The 19616-nt window shown below is 35.8% G+C and overlaps 1 protein-coding gene across 1 annotated transcript in view; it reads right to left on the bottom strand.

Annotated features, from left to right (window-relative positions):
• The window catches only part of MYOM2 (myomesin 2), a 71441-nt gene that overhangs the window by 16728 nt on the left and 35097 nt on the right, over window positions 1-19616 (bottom strand). The window contains exons 17-27 of the mRNA XM_050893545.1: window positions 18474-18661; window positions 15766-15892; window positions 11228-11406; window positions 10944-11058; window positions 10195-10351; window positions 9984-10090; window positions 7903-7947; window positions 7404-7540; window positions 3632-3776; window positions 3463-3522; window positions 1882-1949 (exon numbers count right to left, since the gene is read on the bottom strand). Of these exons, the coding sequence (XP_050749502.1) occupies window positions 1882-1949; window positions 3463-3522; window positions 3632-3776; window positions 7404-7540; window positions 7903-7947; window positions 9984-10090; window positions 10195-10351; window positions 10944-11058; window positions 11228-11406; window positions 15766-15892; window positions 18474-18661 (1328 nt within the window). The remainder of the gene's footprint in view (window positions 1-1881; window positions 1950-3462; window positions 3523-3631; window positions 3777-7403; window positions 7541-7902; window positions 7948-9983; window positions 10091-10194; window positions 10352-10943; window positions 11059-11227; window positions 11407-15765; window positions 15893-18473; window positions 18662-19616) is intronic.

Here is a 19616-nt window from a genome sequence, read left to right on the forward strand (position 1 = left end):
AAGAACAAGGTCACCAATGCCAGCTATTTCAGAATTAAATACTAAGTCAATCAAAAGTCAATCAGGTCCAATCACATAGAAAATAAGTGGTACGTGAGGTAACGTGTATTACTTTTGATATACTCTTTTGTAACACAATCCATATTTGTTCATTATTAATGTCACGAACCTGGATCATACAGTCAGTTCTCTGCCTTACACAAGCTTCCAGTTGGTCTGGTTTCCTAACTCCCCTATTTCATGCCATGGCCTTTGAGAAAGTCAAGGCAAAAAGCTCTCTCTTGCAGGTACTTCCTTCACATTTTCCCAGGCTCTTTCAAGACGTAAAAACACTCATGACAATTATTTTTGCACAGGAGCACTAAACAGAGCCTAGAAGAGACCTGGGCCAAGTGCTATGATATGGCCTGGGGAGGCAGAGATTGTTCGTTGGATGTTTTTATTACCACAGAAATAGCCCAGGGCAGCCACACTTCTAACGTAAATGTCACGTATCTGAAGTTAGTAGGACAAATCCAGGCTTTATTGTTCAAACTCTTCCTATGTGCAAATATCAGTTAAACAGGCATAAACAACAGCACCATGTGAACCTAATGGCCAGTCACATACTAACAGTAACAAACGTTATAAGGTCAATAGCATAGTTAAAATGATAAGTGTGCAAACAGCCCACATCCTAGATTTCATTTACATAAAATGTTCTGGCCTTATGAACAAAAAGTACATGGGTGAAAAGCATATAATCAGATGCTCAGCCTTTCACAGTTTCAGTGGTATAAACAGGCTTGACAGTCAATGAAAAGAAGGGTAATTCCAGATTAATTTGTAGAGAATTAACACTAGTATAACTGGTTCAGCAACATTTAATTCCCCATGTGAATGAAAGGATAAGCAGGGTTCATGCCTGAGGCAAATGCATGTCGAGATTATAAAGTACTCCAGCTATGCAGCTCAGTACCAGCAAAGGTACCATGTTAGCTAATGAGCGTTGAGCCTTAAAATGGGGGCACACAGAATGGCAGCTGCACCACCCAGGTCAGTTCTGCTGGGAGTAAATTGAGGTTAAAGGCCTCCTAATTAGTGAGCAGAAAAAAAGAAGGAAAAAAACCCACAAATGTGCATTTAAATTGTTCATAATGAATGATTCAAGTTAGTCTAATTAAAAGCCAAAAACTTATTCAAAAGAAGTGGAGAAAATTAATACAAAAGAGTCCATATTACAGAAAAAGGCAATGAAGAAGAGTTTGATACCTGTTCAATGCAATTAACTTAGTTATTCAGACCTCTAATTAGTCACTCTAGAAGAGCAACAAAAATGAAGATATATCAGTTTAGAATGGCATATAAAGATGTTAATAGCAGAAGTTACTCTGAATTCCATGCACATTAGCATTAGTTAAGATTCAAAAGTCATTAGCCAAACATGATAAAAATAATGTTTTATAACTTTAATTCCAGTAGCCTTTGTTGCATGTTTGGTTACAGTTGATTAAATAACAGATGCTTTTGTAGAGGAACCTCCAAATCAGAAAATGGTGAGGAAAGAGTTTGAACTCCAGCTTTTTGTGGCTATTTTTTGAGGAAGAAATAAGGACCATTAAAGGATGAATATTATGTTTAAATGATTTTTATGGCTCACAATTATTATAAAGAATTAGATCACCTAACACATTTAGAAATGTCCTCTAATTTTTTTTTTAATGAAGACTACTGCCGAAGAGTAGTAAGTCAGAAATTTTGATTTTAAATATTTCTAAATAATAAAAAAAGTTTTCATATGAAACTTCTAATTTTAAAAATATCAAAATCTTTCCTCACATTTTCCTGCCTCAATTTTTAATCAACACATTCTAACAAATTATTTCAAGTATATTTCCTCACCTTACAAGCAAGTAAAACTTCACATTCCTCTGTAACTTTCCAATACAAAAACTCTGAGAAGTGAGGACCTAAGAAACAAAATTGTCTTAAAGCATATGTTGTAGAATGAAGAGTATTAGAGAGATTCAGCGAAAGAAAGAAAAAGGATGACAATTATAATATCCTTACACCAGAACGATGAAAGGGAACTCCTGAACTACCCATGCACTAGAAGGAAAATCCTGCAGTAAGTTTTTGTCATATTGACCCAGGTGTCTACAGTACAGCTTAGAAACCTGAGGCTCATCTCTGTTTGTATTATAAGTCATGTAGTATTTCAAAATGTAAAATGATGACTGAGATAAATTAGTTTACTAAATATGTTTATGCCCAATTGCCAACTAAGCATAGGAAAGAAGCAGAGTAGCTACAAACAAGTTTACAAACAATGTATTTAACGCAAAGGGAACTGGAGAATAAACAAATTTATCCAAACACCCAATTAAATGTTCAAAGCAAAAATCCTATGCCAGACATTATTTGTCCAAATTATATAAAGTTAAAAAATGTGTTAAACATTACAAGCAGAACAGGAAATATTCCTTTTCCCCACTGAGGTTCCAATACTGCAAACATATATATCCTTAAGTAAATTTACTGACTTACATAGCCTTTTGAAAGTTATTGTGGTTACTCATGTCAGTAAATTTATATGTTTTAGTGTCTGCAGGATCAGGGCCCATAATTGCAATATCCAGACCTGGGAAGTAGCAAAGTCCCAGACTCTCACTTAAATCATTGAGAACTGAAAGATCTTGTGAGTTTATGCTGTAAGTGGTATAATTTCTTTCCTGAGTCTATTTAAAAAAAAAAATCGCCCCCCCAATAGAAAATAATAGAATTACATTGCTTATGTAGAGAATCTTACCTAAGCTATTTAGAATAAATGTTTTTAATTATTTTTAATAATTACTTTCATCCTAAAAGTCATATGCTTGCCAAGAGAACATTACAAACTAGAGCTCAATCTCAATTTTTTAAGGATTTCACAGTGATAGAATTCTGAATTAGGTATCCAATAGTAATTCTTACTTTCAGCTGCAAACAATATCTATAACAAGTATATAATAAACTCTGTAACTGTATAGCAACTATGCAACAAATATACATTTAGTTCCTGGAATTTTGCCTGGCAGAAACCATAGGATCAGGTTTTTCATCTTTCTTGTCTGACACTATGCTATCTACTCTTCTGTCAATTATATTGAAGGCACAATTTTTATGCTTAAAACTAAACGTGCTGAAATGTTTTGTTGGATCAGAGCCTACAGTAGGCACACTTCTCATGAATATTGAGCAAAGATAACCTCTTGTAAGGACTCCCACTTTATTTCTTTACTTAGTGAAAGTTCTGTCACAACTTGCATGTATCATATGACAATGTTGGAAAATAAGATCCACCAAGGGTTCAGTGTCTCCTCAAACTGTGCAATATACTCATCTTCTAAGGAAATCAATGGAAGTTGGAAGCATTTAGTATTCACCAGGGATGCATCATTAGCTGCAAACTGGGCCTAAAGTTACCAATCTACTCTGTCTTACCTTGCTTCCTGAGAAATTCCTTTCGCTGGAGCTCAGACTCAGCCAATACTGCCTTGAATGCTAAATTTTAGAAGAGGTGAATGAAAAATGAGTTAGTCACAAAATTACTCGAATAATTGAAGTTCATTTCTTCATCACAGTCAAAGTTTCAATGTTTCAGTGAACATACCATCTCCAATGAGAACTAACGAAGACTGGTTCTTGGCCTTTCCATCTTGAATCTGTACTGTGTAGGTACCTTCATTGTCAATTGTAAATCGGTCCATCACCATTTCTATAATGCCATTTGAACGGTCACAACTTATTTTATGCCTCTGAAATGAACAAGTAATAACTTTAGTATAGTGTAAATTACTTATGATTCCCTATTGAATTAATCATGTTTTATATCCCTGCCTCCACACTCAATCTTCTTCATGTCCTTTTAATTGTAAACTATGGAAACAGGGCCGTGCTTGTATTTACTGTTGTACAAGATCCCAGTGGTGACAGAAACCTCTGTGTGCAGCTGCATTTGGAATCCTTGAGTCATCATAATACAGCTGGTCTGGATTTAAAAATAACAGTTTATGGCACTATGCATGTTTGAAGAAGAGCCTACACAGCCAGTCTTTATCTGCATTACAGCTTTCAGTTCAACAAGGGGTTTTGCTAGGCTGAAGCACTGTTCTTAGCAGAGTCCAGAAATAGCTGGAAGTATTATGTTTGTAGACACAAATGTGGATCTCCAAATAAATCCATCACAACAAATCCAAAAAGTCATCACTACTAAATATCTCTGAGACATATGTGGCAGCTCCATACTGGATCTTATTTTCTCACCAAAAAAGTTTGTTTAGGAAGGGTATAATGGTTTGCTCATCTAATGCTAGGTATTCTTTTCAAAGAACGCTAAAGTGCAAGACCATGAGAACAGTAACTTGTGCAAAACCAACAAAGCTTCTGGGAACTAAAAAGATCAACCAAGTCCAGCAAAAGAGAATTAGAATTCCGTCAAAACATCTAGTTACCTACTAAAGTGCTTGCAGAATACCCAAACACCAAATATTGACTTGAATTCAAAGTTAAATATGCTTTTCACTGTTTGTGTCTTTTTTGTGTTTGCTTTCTATTAATTATTCCAGAAAGATAAATTATTGGCAGGCATCGTCAAGGAAACAGAAAATTGCAAGCAAATATTGGACAATACTTGCAAAATATGTGTTTTGAATTTTGCAGGTACTATTTTAGATACAGCCACCTTTTACTAAGTAATATCCTCTTTCATTCAGTGACTGACAACCATGAGGACTGTGTGTCCCACTAACAGTGATGTTGTTTGAATCTCAACTAACAAATCCTTAAAGCAAAGTAGAAATAATCCACAGAAGTTACTTGATGAATACTTTTAGGTAACCAATGTGGCCAAAGATACTACACATTAACTGTTCCATTCATGATGGGACAGAAAAGTATATGTCACCATCTAGAAGTTCTATGCAGTAAATTGTTGTAGACCCTGTTACTGTTAAAAGGAGACATGATGCCTTATAAAGAGAATGTTTTGATTAACCTTTTTATTGGACTCCAAAACTAGAAAAAGGTACCTAAAGCCACAGATAGATGAAGTTTAGGAAAGGGGAAGAAAGAAGGATGGAAAAAAAAGCTAGTAAAAATACCACTTATTAAACTCTCTGGGACCACTTCCTTAAGTGGAAGAACCTTTAAGTACTGATCCAAAATTAGTAGGAATGACCCCATAGATATGACCCCAAGCTTCAGCTTTGAGGGAGACCTCTTGGCCAGCCTCAAGAACAAATTCACTGTTCTATGGACAACAAGCCTGTAAGACCAGTGTAGACATAGTCAAGATACTTAGCATTCATTACTGGTACTTTCAAATGTACAAATAGTACTAGTTTAAATCTTAATGGGGTAACTGAAGAATGAAGAAAGAGAAAAGATAACAGAATTAACAAAGCAGTATCTAACAGATTGATTAGGATAACAATTTAGTAAATAAATTACTTGGAAGAGACTGAGGTATAACATTTATATAAAATAACAGGGGGAAATACTCATATAATTTGGATATGCATTTTCTCATATATAGTTCAAAGAAAGATATAATGTCAAAGAATAAGGCAATATTTAATTAACCAGGAAATTAAGTAGAAAAATTACTTATGTAAGAGTTCATCTGTAAGAGTTGAGGAGGTAGGCCAGGTAGGTTAAAAAGAGAAGTTATAAACTTCACCAAACTATCAAAAAGTGCAAATTCAAATTCTTACTTACAGTCTCTTGCCCACAGAGGTCAAGGACAACACTTGCATTCATTTTATGACTTCTCAGGGAGAATGTTAAATTGAGATTTGCCAGAAGCAGAAAAAGAAGAGCAAGATGTATGTTTTAATCTGATCCTTTATCACACTTCTAGAATTTTTTTTTATTTCTTGTTTTTGAGTAAAGGAAAAAAATATTAAAAGACTAAAATGACAGCTGATTAAATGGGGCCCAGTTCATTCCATTCTCAGATTATTTTAAAATCTTACCGAAACCATTCTCTGTTAGGACCTAGAAGGAAAAATTTATCGCTTCAGCCAATGTCAAGAATCAGACTACAATTCACCATCATAACGGTCTATTGAACATGTTCAGTGACTGTAGCCCAGTCTCCAGGCAGGTTTTAGAGTGTAATTAGGCTTCTAACTATTGCCATTATGCAGCAAGATGAAGTTCAATGATTTTATGGGCACCATAAATACTAGGCTTTTATGTGACTTTCCACAAAAATATCATCAGTCTCCAAACGTAAATGTCACCTGTGGGTTACTAATTAAAGAGGTGAAATAATGCAGCTCCACTTCAAGACTCTCTCTCATGTCAACACTTCCAAAACATATGCGAACTAAAAATAGCTTGTTCTGTTCCACTAACATTGCCAAGACAGAGTATTATCATTTCAATACATCCTAGTCACTAACATTCACGTTTTCAGTGCTATAGTTTATTACTTCTTAAAGTAAGGAAAACACAGAAGTATTTTACTCAGAAACACTTCTTCTTCCACTTGTCAATATGTAATTAAAGTAAATGCTCTTTGCTTTTCTATGGTATAAAAATGCTGATAAGCTTCTCTGGCCAAAACCAGGCTTTGCAGCCTCAGGAATAAACTGAACCTTTCAAACAGCTGCACTGGAGGTGGATTCTTCATAGGAAAAGATGTTTCCAGTGCTGTACTTTATGCCCAGTAGATGAACCATACTCCAGCCCTGCAAAGGCATGACCTTGCTTTCTTGTCAGCCCAATCTGACCACTTTTTTGTGTCCCTTTCTATGAAAGGTCTTCCTAGAGCTATAAAACTGCAGGAAGCTGGTGGCCTGCCCTTTCTTCTCCATGCAGCCATTCAACGCCCATTTAGTGTCTAGGCCAAAACTTAAAAAAGAAATAGAAAGTGACACCATCTAAAAGTTTTATATCTATGATCACTGTTGCATTGTCAAGTGGCTCCAACATTATATGTAAAACTAGTAGCAGTAGCCTCAGAGGGTCTCTGGGAACAGCATGTCTTGCTGATTTGGAGTCCAAAACCGTACTTGAAGCAGCTTTTTTGTCTTGAGCTATTTTCCTAAAATATTTGTGTGCTACTTTTAATCAGATGTGTTTAATACTGGTCTGTGTCTAATTTCTCCTTCTCTTTGGCTGTTGGCCATCTAGCTACCCAAAACGAATACAAACTTCTGAGGGTTAAACTTTGTTCTCTTTTTTTGGTATGAATAGGCTGACTCTGCAACAGGAATTCTGTACTGTGAAAAAGATTCAAGTTAAAGATTGGCATTCCTTTCAGGTATTATCAGACCTTAATAACATGGTTTTAAGCAACTGTAAAAATAGAATATCTTTTAATGTATAAAGGTTTATTAAACAAAATCACATATATATAGTACTCAATATGTACTTACATCACTGTTTTCAACTTCTTTATCATTAATAACGAATCTGAAGGTAGAATCTGGTGATAAGCTTTCAGCCTGAATCCAGAAACGAACTTCACCCTTCTCAAGAACCTCATAAGCTAATTCTGATTTCAGAGGTATTGCTGCAGAAAGAAAAGCAATCAAAAGTCAATAATGCATCAATCCTTGTGAGAAAAAGGACTATTTTAGTAAAATATTAGTATCTCCATATTATTTATGGAATGCTGGATATAGAATAAATTTTATGCAGGGAAAAGACATCTAATACAGTTGTTGGCTGATTTTTAAATTAATTTATCAAATTAATGATTTTATTCAATGCAAACTAATATTCTTCTAAATGAATGGAAAGATAAGGAAGCAAGTTGTTCCATGAAGAATGAAGCTGCCGTTGTCTCAGGAAGAACCTTTTTGGAACTCCAGTCATTAGTACGTAATTATATTTCTGCTGGAAGTATCAAATAGATTCAGATCTTCAACTTACTTGGATTCTTTATTTCATTGCTTAATGCCATCAAACGTTCAAGCTCTGAAATTAAGAAAAATACTCATGTTTTAATTTATTCTGAAAAATTCAGTCAGAAAATGAGTGTCAAAGAAGGTACATATCAGCACGAGCAGATAATCTCCTTAAGTCTTATATGTGAAATACTCAACTCTCTTCAGAAAATGATGACTAAAAAATAAGATTTAAGAAACTTAAAATTCTGATACATGGATTTAGGGAGTGTTCCTATTTCATGCATTTTCATGCACACTGTCTTATGCAAAAGAATCTAAACAAAGGACGAAACCTATTTTAAACTCTCTATGGGATTTAAATGAAAGATGGGAGGCAATAGCTTCTAAGGAGGGTATGAGGTTCCTTTATCTGCTTACTTCCTTTCTGACACTGTACCTGAAAAGCTTGTTTTACTGTGGCAGGGAATAAGATTGAGTGCAAGCTAGTCTGAAAAAGGTACAGAAAGTTCTATTTAATGCACTAAATCCTCATGAAGGCTGTGTGAGAGTCTAGAAATCACTTTGTTAGATTTTCATACTAACCCTATTCATCATATTCGTTACTAATAAAGATTTGGAAGATGAACATTACTGCCAATTCCAAATTTACAGATAATGTAAAGATTAGAGGAAATTAGCAAGGATTTATGGCATGGTCAAGGATTTAGCAAAATTACAGGATCATTTATAGCATTTGAGGAAGTAAATGGACAGTGAAATAATGGGTTTCAGAGCTAAGGTACAAAATCTGACACTTGTGCAGGGATCCAGTACAAATAAAAGTGTAATTTTGAGTGACAGATATGACCAGGGAAGACATGGGCTAAGTGTGGGATGGGAAACACCTTCAGTGCTCTTCTACAAAAAAACCTTCAAAGGTAGGACTGATGATGACAAGACCTACAGAGAGGTTTCAGACTGATGTTTCAAAACTAAGCCAAAGGGAAGTTCTAATGATCAAATGCATATCTGTCTTTCCTACAGTATTCATTGCAAAATTAAAAATATTACAAGTTTAGCTTCCCTAGAAGAAGCAGATATTGGTAATGACTAAGACTCCACATAAATGGTCCATGTCCTGGAGAACCATATTTTTTGTGGCTGCACATGGATTTCTTCTCAATACCTACTTTGAATGGGAGGTTTGACATGGCTCGCACTGTGATAAAAGTCCTGCCTACTATCAGATTCACACTCAGTCTCTTCTCCTCTCTTTAAATGACTTAGAAAGAAGGTAAGTAGAGGGATTTTCATGCTTAACGAACTAGGCATAGCAATTACAGCCTGTGGACTGGGAAAGCACCGAAGTAATTTTTGTGCTATTTAAAAATAGCAAAGTCCTCCTCTTTGCCTTTCACCTCAACACCTCTCAACGGTAAACCAAAGTCAGACTGAAGCAAATTCATTTCAACTCCGATGAAACAAAATAGCTACAATGAAATAAAGCAAAACTAATGTAAATTTAAGCCAAAGGATAATTTAACCCAAGGTATTCAGATCTGGTGAAAGCAACATCCTTTTTCTCACATTCTTCTCACTAATTCTCTGCATCTCAGTTATATGAAACTATATGTAGACCCTCAAGGTCTGCCTCTATATTAGGCTCCTTGGTAAGCAGAGATCTGATGGTAGCTTTACAGTTAACAGAGAACCAATTATAAGATGTGAAAGGCTATAAAGTCAAAGCACAGCAAAAATGACATACTAGAGAAAGAGATTCACAAAACAGTGAAAAAAGCAACATTCTCAGACATCTAACTGAAAGTGTAACAGATATTTGCAAACAGCATTATAGTCCCAGCATAAAGAAAACAATTCTAATTGGGCATATGCTTTATCTTATTTTTTTAAAGAAAATATTGCCTTAAGTTATCCCCACTTTCATTATTGTGATAATCAGAAAAACATGTAATCACACAAAGCCTGTTGTGTGGTCTTTTTTGTTTTTCCTTTAATGCATAAGAAAGAATGTGAGAGTTGTGAGGTTCTTTTTTTTTCTTGGACAATTTTTAGTGCAGTTGAGGTGATATAATGAAGAAAGACTTGAGATGATAAGGACCTTACCTTCATCATCCATAACGAAGCTGGATGAAACCCCATCTGTGTCACTAACTGAGACAGAATAAGTTCCCAAGTCTGATTTATCAGGATTTTTGAAGTACAGCTTAGAACTAAAATCATCAATAAAGAAGGATATAATTAGCGGGGTTTCTCATGTTAGTGAGATTTTTAACAGGATAAACTTCTAATAATTTGATAGATTGGCATGACTTACTGATTTCCTTCTGTTTCAATCTTAAACTTATCAGAATCATCAATCTCCTCATACGATTTACCCCACGCAAAATGAGATGCATCTGTAGCTTCCTTGCACTCAAAAGCCAGGTAAATATTACCCTCATCATCCACGCCTGAAAAGATTTCTTTTGTTCCTGCAAAATAGGAATCAACTCAAATGTCAAAGCTGCATTTTTCTTTTGAGCTGCAATTCAGAAGTTACTAAAGCCCACGTAAATTTTGTCCATCTTCACTAACAGATACTGATCTTACTTGCAGATCTTGAAGCATGTTTATGTCATATGCTGACTCAGCATCACATACTAGCAAGACTCTTACTCTACACAAAGAAAAGGAATACTAAAAATAATAAATGCTTATTGAGAAACAAATCTATAAAATGAAACTGAATATGAGAAGATATGAACAGTTTAAGTAAATTAATTTTATTATCACTCTTTAAGCTTTAATAAATATATTGTCATACTTTTCACTCACAGCAGTAGCACCTGTGTCTACGAGAATAAAAACTAAAATAACCGATTATCAAATATTTCCTGCAGTAAGTAAAGCAAAAAGTCTTGACAGTACCTCTGTATCCACATGATTTTTTCTTTAAGTTTTAAGGCTAAGAGCTTCTTAACTCTTGAAATACTTATCTGTGCTACAATATCAAATCAGATTGATTAAATTCACTTCTAAGTATTCCAGTATTTTAGAAGCAGAGGAGATAAAACAGTTCACTACCTGGCCGTGCCTCAACAAGCACTGGTTCAGATATCTCAGATGACTTGCCTACCCCAGCATCATTCACTGCACGAACTTTGAAAACATACGTATGACCCTCATGTAGATCAGTGACCTTGAACAAGATAAAAAGCAAAGCCAATTTAAAAAACAATCTAAACGCTTTTGTTTACTTATATGAAGATGTTAGCAGAAGCCCAAGTTCAAATACACATCTTGGTTGTACTCAATCAGATGTTTTTAGAACTCAGTTTTGAATTAATATTAACTAATGAAAATGTTACCTTGAAATAGCGCTTTGAAGTAGGTTTTTCATTAGCAGTGATCCAGTCTTCTGTATCTACTTCCTTATAGTCCACTAAATACCCAGTAATAGGGCTTTTGCCTTCGTACACAGGAGCTTTCCACAGAAGAACCAGTGATGTATTTCTAACTTCACAAATTGTGAGATCATAGGCAGGACCTAAAATATTTCAAATATTGGAAGTTCACTTCAATGTAACAACGTTTTGCAAACTGGCCCTCTAGAGGCCGAAATGCACGACTCGTTAACTTTGTTTTGACTGTGTTTGCTTTCAAAAATCTCATCCTTTACAATAAACCTGGTATATGTGGTATTTAGGTCATTTTCCCCTCATGGCTGTATACAGCAATACCTGCTTTATGCAGTGAGTGACATTAGTATTCTGAAGCATACATTCTTAGCTAGATCTCAGTAACTCCATTTTAAAAGAAAGTTATTCATGTGGAAAATCCATGCAGTTTAAAATTTTCCAACAAGTAACAGCGGTTTTTTGTCTATTATTTAGTTCACCAGCCCCACATCAAAGTCGCTCCACTGAGCCCGACTCAGGTTCATAATTTAGCATCAGGATTTTTATTTTTTGTTGGTATACATGAACCATGATCCTTCAGACTAATCCAAAACCCACTGGTACCAGTGGACTTCAGATCAGGCTTCTCGCTCCCTGACAGATGAATTTTTCATTGTGAGGTGGATAACGATAGCCAAGAAGGACTTCTCAAGAGGACATCTGTTAGGAGAACTATTTACACCAAAAACATCCTGATGCTCTATGAATAAGCGAGAGTTCATACCTTTGCAGCTATCAGGTTATGTTCTCCCTGCTATACTTTCCTTCTCCTTCACCAAACTGTTCTAGTACCATTCAGTTTAACTTGCAGCATTTATTTTTTACTATTCTCTTGATATTTATTTATAGCAGTAGACTATAAAGGCATAATCATATCAGTTTCTTACCATGGTGAAAACATCCGTGACAGAATACTGATATTCAGCCAAATTATGTAGCTGGAAGCTTGCTTCTTGTGCTTTAAATTTAGAGTAAGGAAAGCTGAAAGTAACTGAGACTTAGGGATTTTCTCAGTGTTGTCAGTTTGACCTAGTTCAAGATACTACTTTTCCCTACAACACGGCTCACCATTTAAAATAAAGAAGAGTAGAAAACCCTTACAAATAAACCTGATTGCTATTTCAGCCTACATGATGTTAACCAGTGATGAATGAACATGAAATTTGTAAAGGATGATATTCAGCAAATATACAGCAAAAAACAGTAGAAAAGTGTTTCTCCGTAGTGGATAAGAACATTTCAGAAAAGAAACATATAAGTACCTGTTGCAGACCTTATGAGGATAAACACTAGATTTCTCATGGAAAGACTGCAGTTTTCAAGGAGCCTAAAGCCTTCTCTGAGGGCTCTTTAAAAATCTCAACCTAAATGTCTATATATCCACAGATAATTAAAATTCCACTGGCAGATGCACCTGCTAGAAATCTAGACAGTAGAAGAAAATGTGTGATGAAGTATGTTCTATTCTGAGGATTCTGAGACCACTGACATTTCATTTCTTTTAAAGTCATGTAAAATAATTCATTAGCTATCATTGCTAACTCACAGAGGCTCACAGAGATACCTAAGACTAGAGTTCTGCAGAAGGATGAAATAATTATGGGCTCTGGGCAAGGAATCCATCACTCATGCTGGAAGTCCTGCAAGGGGTTTTGGCCTTTCTGAGGAAACCTCCCTTCCGTATGAAAAGGTGGAAGAGTATTTCGTTGACACTGGGAGTATATTGCAGTCACATTACATTAGTCTTCAATATCTTTAGTAAGTCAAGGAAGAGGGTCAGCCTCTTTCTCCCAGTCTTAAATCTCAATTATTTCTTTTCATTATTGCTAAGACATTGTTTAAAAACCTATTCTAAAAAAGGCTTGTGAAATATTTTAACAGGTTTGGCAATTTGCGTGGGGGATGAGGGAGTTGTTTGTTTGTGGCGGTTTTTTCAAGCAGGAAGAATGCAATACTCTCTGTTCAACTAGTTTCGTAATGAGAACAATGTAATCAGCCAAGGAGTAGAAAGGTCAGATTGTTCATTATGAAAATAGAAATTTCACTCTCTTTATTTCCTGAAAGTGCCTTTTATTTTATTTCTTTGTATATCATTTAAAATGAAGGATAATCTTCACTTGTTTACACACTAGGCAATTTCACTGACGTTTTGAAAACACTGTAGAGAGTATAAATCACAGATACTTTCTTTAAGGAAAATAATTGTTCCACTGATGATGCATTTATACTAATTACAAGATGATAAGAAAATGTAATTAACACAAAGGGAGTTAAGGTCAGGAGATTAAAAATTTTGTTATTGACAGCTTTGCCATGTCATTAAATCCAGAAGGTAAGATTTATGAACTCAGAATAATTTAACTAGAAAACATGGAGAACAACTCCCTGACAAGCAGTTTTACAGAAAAGAATCTGGGCATTAAAAAGAAGTACACTTGGAACTTAGCATAACAGTGTAATAGGTTTTTTTTTAAAAAGACAAATAGAAGGGGGTTTGTAAGCAGGCAAATAATTGTAGGAGCTGTGGAGTTACCATTTCTCTGCTCAGCATTCAAAAATCTTTATTTGAAATACTGTCTCCAGTTTGTGCACTGCCATTCAAGAAAGACATGAACCAACCAGAAAAAGAACAAAGAATAGCAAAAAATTGTTTTATTTAGAGACAAGGAATACATGATCTATGGGGAAGGCTGCATGAACTGGATTTTGTCAACTTAAGGGAAAGCTAGGGGTCTCATAAAGTCTTTAAACACATAGAAAAGCTGTTGCAAAGAGGAAAAGAATAACCTCTTCTTCATGTCCTTGGTGGACAGGACAAGAAGCAACCAGGCTTAAATTGCAGGAAGAAAGATTCAGGAATATTAGAAAAACTTTTAAACTGTAAGCATAGTAAGATTGGGAATAGATCTTGTCCAAAGAACCTGGACTTTTTCATGGGTAGAAGTCTTTAAGGATAGATTAGACAAGTCTCTGTCAACAAGATAGGTATAGCTGATCCTGCATGTGGGCAAGCAGTTGAATTAGATGACATTTGAGAGTCTTTCCTAGTAAATGATTCCATGATATTACTGAATTGTTTCTTGTTCCAGGAAAGATTTACTTTTTACGTATAACCTAGAAAAAAAACCTTAGATTTTCCTGCCATCTTATGCTAATTATGCCTTTTTGAAATCACTAAAAATTCCAATAGTTTTACAAAACCGGATTTAGTGGTTGGATTTTTTTTTCTTTACCGAGAAAATAACTGCACGAACATTTAGGCATGAAACAAATGTGTGCAGGTGTCAGCTCCTGATGACACAAATAAGTATTAGAATGGATCCTTAATTGCATACCAAAGCTCAATGTCATAAATATAATTTGATTTAACAACTCAGCAGTATTTTACAGCATTTGGGGGAAAAGAAGGTAGAAATATATTAAAGTGGTAGGTGCCTGTGTTTCATTATGGGCTGTCCTGTGACACACTTTGTTTAGGCAAATCTGTACCAGACATCAGAAATAGCTTCACCAAAAGTGTTGCTTGGTATGAGCGAGGGTGTTATAAAATAAGCAGAATGGGCCTTCAAAAACCCTTTCATAGTTTACTTACAGAACTTGAGGGGAACAAATTCCCTAGATGTCTAACATTTAGGCACAAATTTATATGCTCACGTGAGGCAGACTAAAGTTTAACTTTCTTTTGCTGGGAGTCCTGAATTCACAATACTTCTTATTTAACATTTTTTACAGAGTTAGTGTTGCAACTAACAGTCTTCAGCTACATCTACACTGCTAAACTACAGACAACCTAAACACAGATTTGAGTACTAGCACACAGTCATTCCTACTGTAAGTTTGTTAGCACATTTGTTCTAACATCTGGCTAATAATCTCTCAGGTAACAAGTAGGTACAATCTAGGAGAAACACATGGATAAGGGCATGCTAGCTGAGACTGGGAGACTTTAGCTGTAAAGTGTGAGCTACACTGTGCTACTTGCCTCTATGTCAAGAAACAGGCCCCTGTTGTGTCTTATTTATGACCAAAACACATAGTTTTGGAGTCTGAAACTCCAGGAATATTCTTAATAGACTGCAAGTATGGTGCAGAGATGCCTATATATTGTACAGGTGGTGAGTGTGAAGTGGAGCTTGTAGGGCTAGGGGTGAAGAGCAGATAGAGATAAAAACAGGCTAAAGGCTGAAGACTTTCTGCTCTGAGCTGATGTAGGTAGTGAAAGAAGGAGACACTTAGGAAGCTAAGTAAAGGTCACCCACTTCCCAGGACATTCAATGTCATCAGTGGGGATGCGGAGGTAGCTTTTAACAGGAGATCTCAGAAGCAATGGCAATCTCAACAGGTAATATGACAGAAATTAACCAAAAGAATTTAGCTGGAAAATTACACTGACTGTGTTTTAAGGAGTTTATATTGAATTGAAATTCATGAGGAACTAATAGACTCACCAGGTTCTGGCATAGTCCAGGCTTTACACTTAAAATGCTCACTGGGATCTGAAGGTTGACCTATTCCAATCAGATTTGCAGCAGCAACTTTGAATTCATAGAAGGCACCTTCTGTCAAATCCTCTACCTTTTTTGAGAAAACAATTCAGTATATCAAAAGCCATGATTTATATTCTTTTAATAAATTAAATACTTAAAAATAAGCATTGGTTAATTAATTATCAGGCCTTACTGCTGTGCTGGAGTACCAGAAGGATCTGATTTGAAGATTTTAGTCTTAAACCAAACACTGCAGAGATCTACATTGTACTTCCGTGTTTCAGCCACATCGTCCTAGGAATAACGGCACTGAATATATTGGCATGAGAGGCTGTAAAAGGTTAGAGCAAAGGTCCAGGGAGCCCACTCAACGAATGACCACTAGCAGAGTGTTCTAACATAAAATGCCTTCTTGCATTGCTTATGAATGGCTATTCGTAAGCCACTCACTTAAGCAAGAGTTCAAATGGTGTTTTGGTCTAAAGAGGTCATAGTGGACTGACAAGGGAAGAAAGGAAAACAACAGGAAACTAAAGGAAAAGCCAATCCAATTATTTCCACAGTGTGCTGATATAACTCTGGGAAAGATTCTCTCAGTAAATTTTCTGGCTTGTATGTGTCATTCTCTTAATATTACCTACCATTACAAAGTGAGGAAGTAAGCACTGGAAATGGGATGACCAGAATCCATACTATACCTCTGCAAATGTCTCTGGTAAATGATCCCTGACTTATCTAATGAGTTCATCACCACATCACCATCTCAGATTTTGAGGTCAAGGTAGACAAGCTATAAGGCATGAGCTGCTTGATACCCTGAGCGCCTCATGGTAGCAGCCCTCTTCCATCCTTCCTCTATCCAGACCACCTAAATACAGTAAACAAGTCTTCTACACCTCAGTCCTCTGCATAATTTTCCCAAAGTTGTATTTAATCATATGTCTCAAGATAAAGAGGTAGCTGAGGGTAGTACTTCTAGTGGAGATACTGAACAGTTTTAGATTTTCATGAATAAATGAATTATAACTATATTCTCCGGGAAAATGTGAGATGAGAAAGGATTTTGGTGTGATTTTTTTAATGGTAACAAACATATGATGGGATAGCATCAAATACAAGACCAAAACAAACAATGTAAGCTAGGAAAAGTCAGGCACTAATACAATTTAGACAGAATTTCCTAAAGATAGAGAGCTATATAGTGTGATTCACAAGACAGAATAGCAGCTCAGCCTGTAAAAATGGTTTTGAAATCACAGGTTATTAAAGGAAAGAATATTTGTGGGGTTCCCATAGAATTATTTAATCAGAGAGGGTTATACCTTTAGTGATTTCCCGGTGCTGTACTGTATATCTCAGGGCCTTCTCTGCTTGCAGTATGTCATAAAATATTCTGTGCTACTAAAAGCTGTCTTGCTTTTATTTCCCATCAGTATTTCAGATTCCAGTCATTCAAACTAATGTATAAAGATGCACCTTCAGGCACAAATATAGTTACTGGCAGGACTGAGACTTACATATCCAATTAATTAAACTCTGAATTATTTCCCTTAATTTATAATAATAAACTCTGAATTATTTCCCTGAATTATTTCCCTTAACCACTCATTTGTTTACAAATCCATTAAAAAATGAAAATATCTGGAAAGCATTGCTTAGCATTGCCCTTTCATGCCTATCCTACCCGCCCTTTTTTATTTCTCAACATCCATGCTCCATCTGCTATATCAGAGATGCCAGTTATAAACTCACTCACAAGCATACATACACCTAAGTATTGCCAGCTGCCTTCTGTGCATGAAACATTCTTCCTGAGCTCATCTGCAGCGTTATTTTCTACTTTAGTGTCAAATATCTGCTAGAGACTTACTTCTGCCCTGAGGTTTATAGGAAAGTTGCTGACTTGTGGAAATAATTTTAAGCAGTATTTGGGAATAAAATCTAATTGTTTAACTTAATTTAACAAGCATCAGATTGATGAATTACTTGCTATATCCTGTTTTCCTAACTTTTCCTCATGGAAGTTCACATCAAAATTTTCCTCTTATAAGAAACATTCAATACATTGTAAGCACAACCAGAAGTCATTTATTTCAAAACTAAAGTCATCACTCTGGCACTCTGGAAAGGAGGCGATGAGGCATAATGCTAGGTTTATTAATATACTTCAGTTTCCAGCTGAAGGCAGATTTTGAGACTAAGAACAGGGACAGTTACATTTGTTCTCAGCCCATCTCCATTTCATTTACAAGTCTCCAGTTCTACAGACAGCATGGTCACCTGTCCTGCTAAATGCTTCTCTCCTTTCTCTGCATGTTATTACAGTGGTGATACATATAGTGCTCATTAATGAGTAACGTTTATGATGCATTTTATAGCTCATCTTGTTCTTTTGTCAAAAATGTGCTTCACACCTTTTTCCTCAAAAATTTCCTCAAAACTTTCCTCATCTGAATGGCCTTATTGGTCTTAGAATTTCATAGCAGGGGATGGCACTGATTCTCTACCCCAGTTTTTAGGCTTGTTGCACTCCAAAATACACAACAGAAGTGTCTATTTTTGTTGTAGTAAGTATTTAAAGAACTTCTCTGCAAGAAAGTAGAACTCTGCCAAAAGCAAAGAAATAGTACAAATCAACTCCAGAAGGATAAGGATTAAAAAGTACCAACCGTATAAATCGTCCGGGTAATAAGGGAAGAATTGACTTCATGCCAGTTTTGATGGTTAGCTTCCCGTTTATCCATATAATAACCAAGGATTGGTGAACCTCCACAGTATTTTGGTGCTTTCCAGCCAAGGGTCATTGAATGACCATCACAGTTCAGAAGTGTGATACCATGAGGATATGACGGACAAGCTATAAGGAAATAAGCATTCTGAGAGTTAGGACAGAGTCTAAAATACTGCAGTGTAGAAGTTGTTTAGCGGTTTTTGTATTGCTTTTGTTTTCTGCAGTGTTTTTGCAATTATTACCACTTCTTGGTAATAAGAATGACCATAGCAAACTGCTATAAATGCCCTTAAAACAATACTACAGAAAGATTCTGTCCATGCTAATGTAAGTCACCTATAAATAGTCCTGCTAAATTCCTGTTAAGGCTACCAAAATGGATAAAAGCCATCCACATCCCATAAGTGTGTGTAAGATCCATGTGCTCTTTGTTCAGTGACACACTCCATGCAACCCTCATCTTCAAAACACACAGTAACAAAATAAAAGGTGCAAGTGCATTTATGACATAGGGGTGATAGTTGTACAAGTGTCTGTGCACCACCTACCCATATGAGACACGCTTCGTCCTAAAAAAGTCAAATAAATAGAGTAAGTTTGTCAGTAACACCCCGTCCACATTTATCTTCTAATAGCCATTCTGAATTATAAATCTTTTCGAGTATTGTTTCTGACAAGTATGCCTATTGGTCTTCTTCTCCAAGTGGTGGAGGCAATTCAGGTGGGGAAAAGGTGTTCTATTTTAAATTTTTCAGTATGAAACTGAAACTGTACAGAAATGAAAATTGGACCATAGTAGCCCAGATCTGTGTACTTTTTGTCCTAAATAATTATCCAGCCTTTCACTCAGCATGTATCATTCCTGCTGAAGGTTGCACAACGGATTGTTCTTGCACTGAAATTTTGTTTGCAGGGTACCAGAGGAGGTAGATTGTGCTCCAGCCTGGAGCAGCCAAAGGGAATTTTCTGTTTGGTTCAGCCACACAGTAATAAAGTTTCCCGAAACTCTTCTAAATGAAGCAGATTCCATGCTAAACTGATTTGCACCACTCCAAATCACCCAGAAGCTACTTGTCTAACT

This window comes from Gymnogyps californianus, chromosome 3, assembly GCF_018139145.2.
Source record: "Gymnogyps californianus isolate 813 chromosome 3, ASM1813914v2, whole genome shotgun sequence".
Taxonomy (NCBI): domain Eukaryota; kingdom Metazoa; phylum Chordata; class Aves; order Accipitriformes; family Cathartidae; genus Gymnogyps; species Gymnogyps californianus.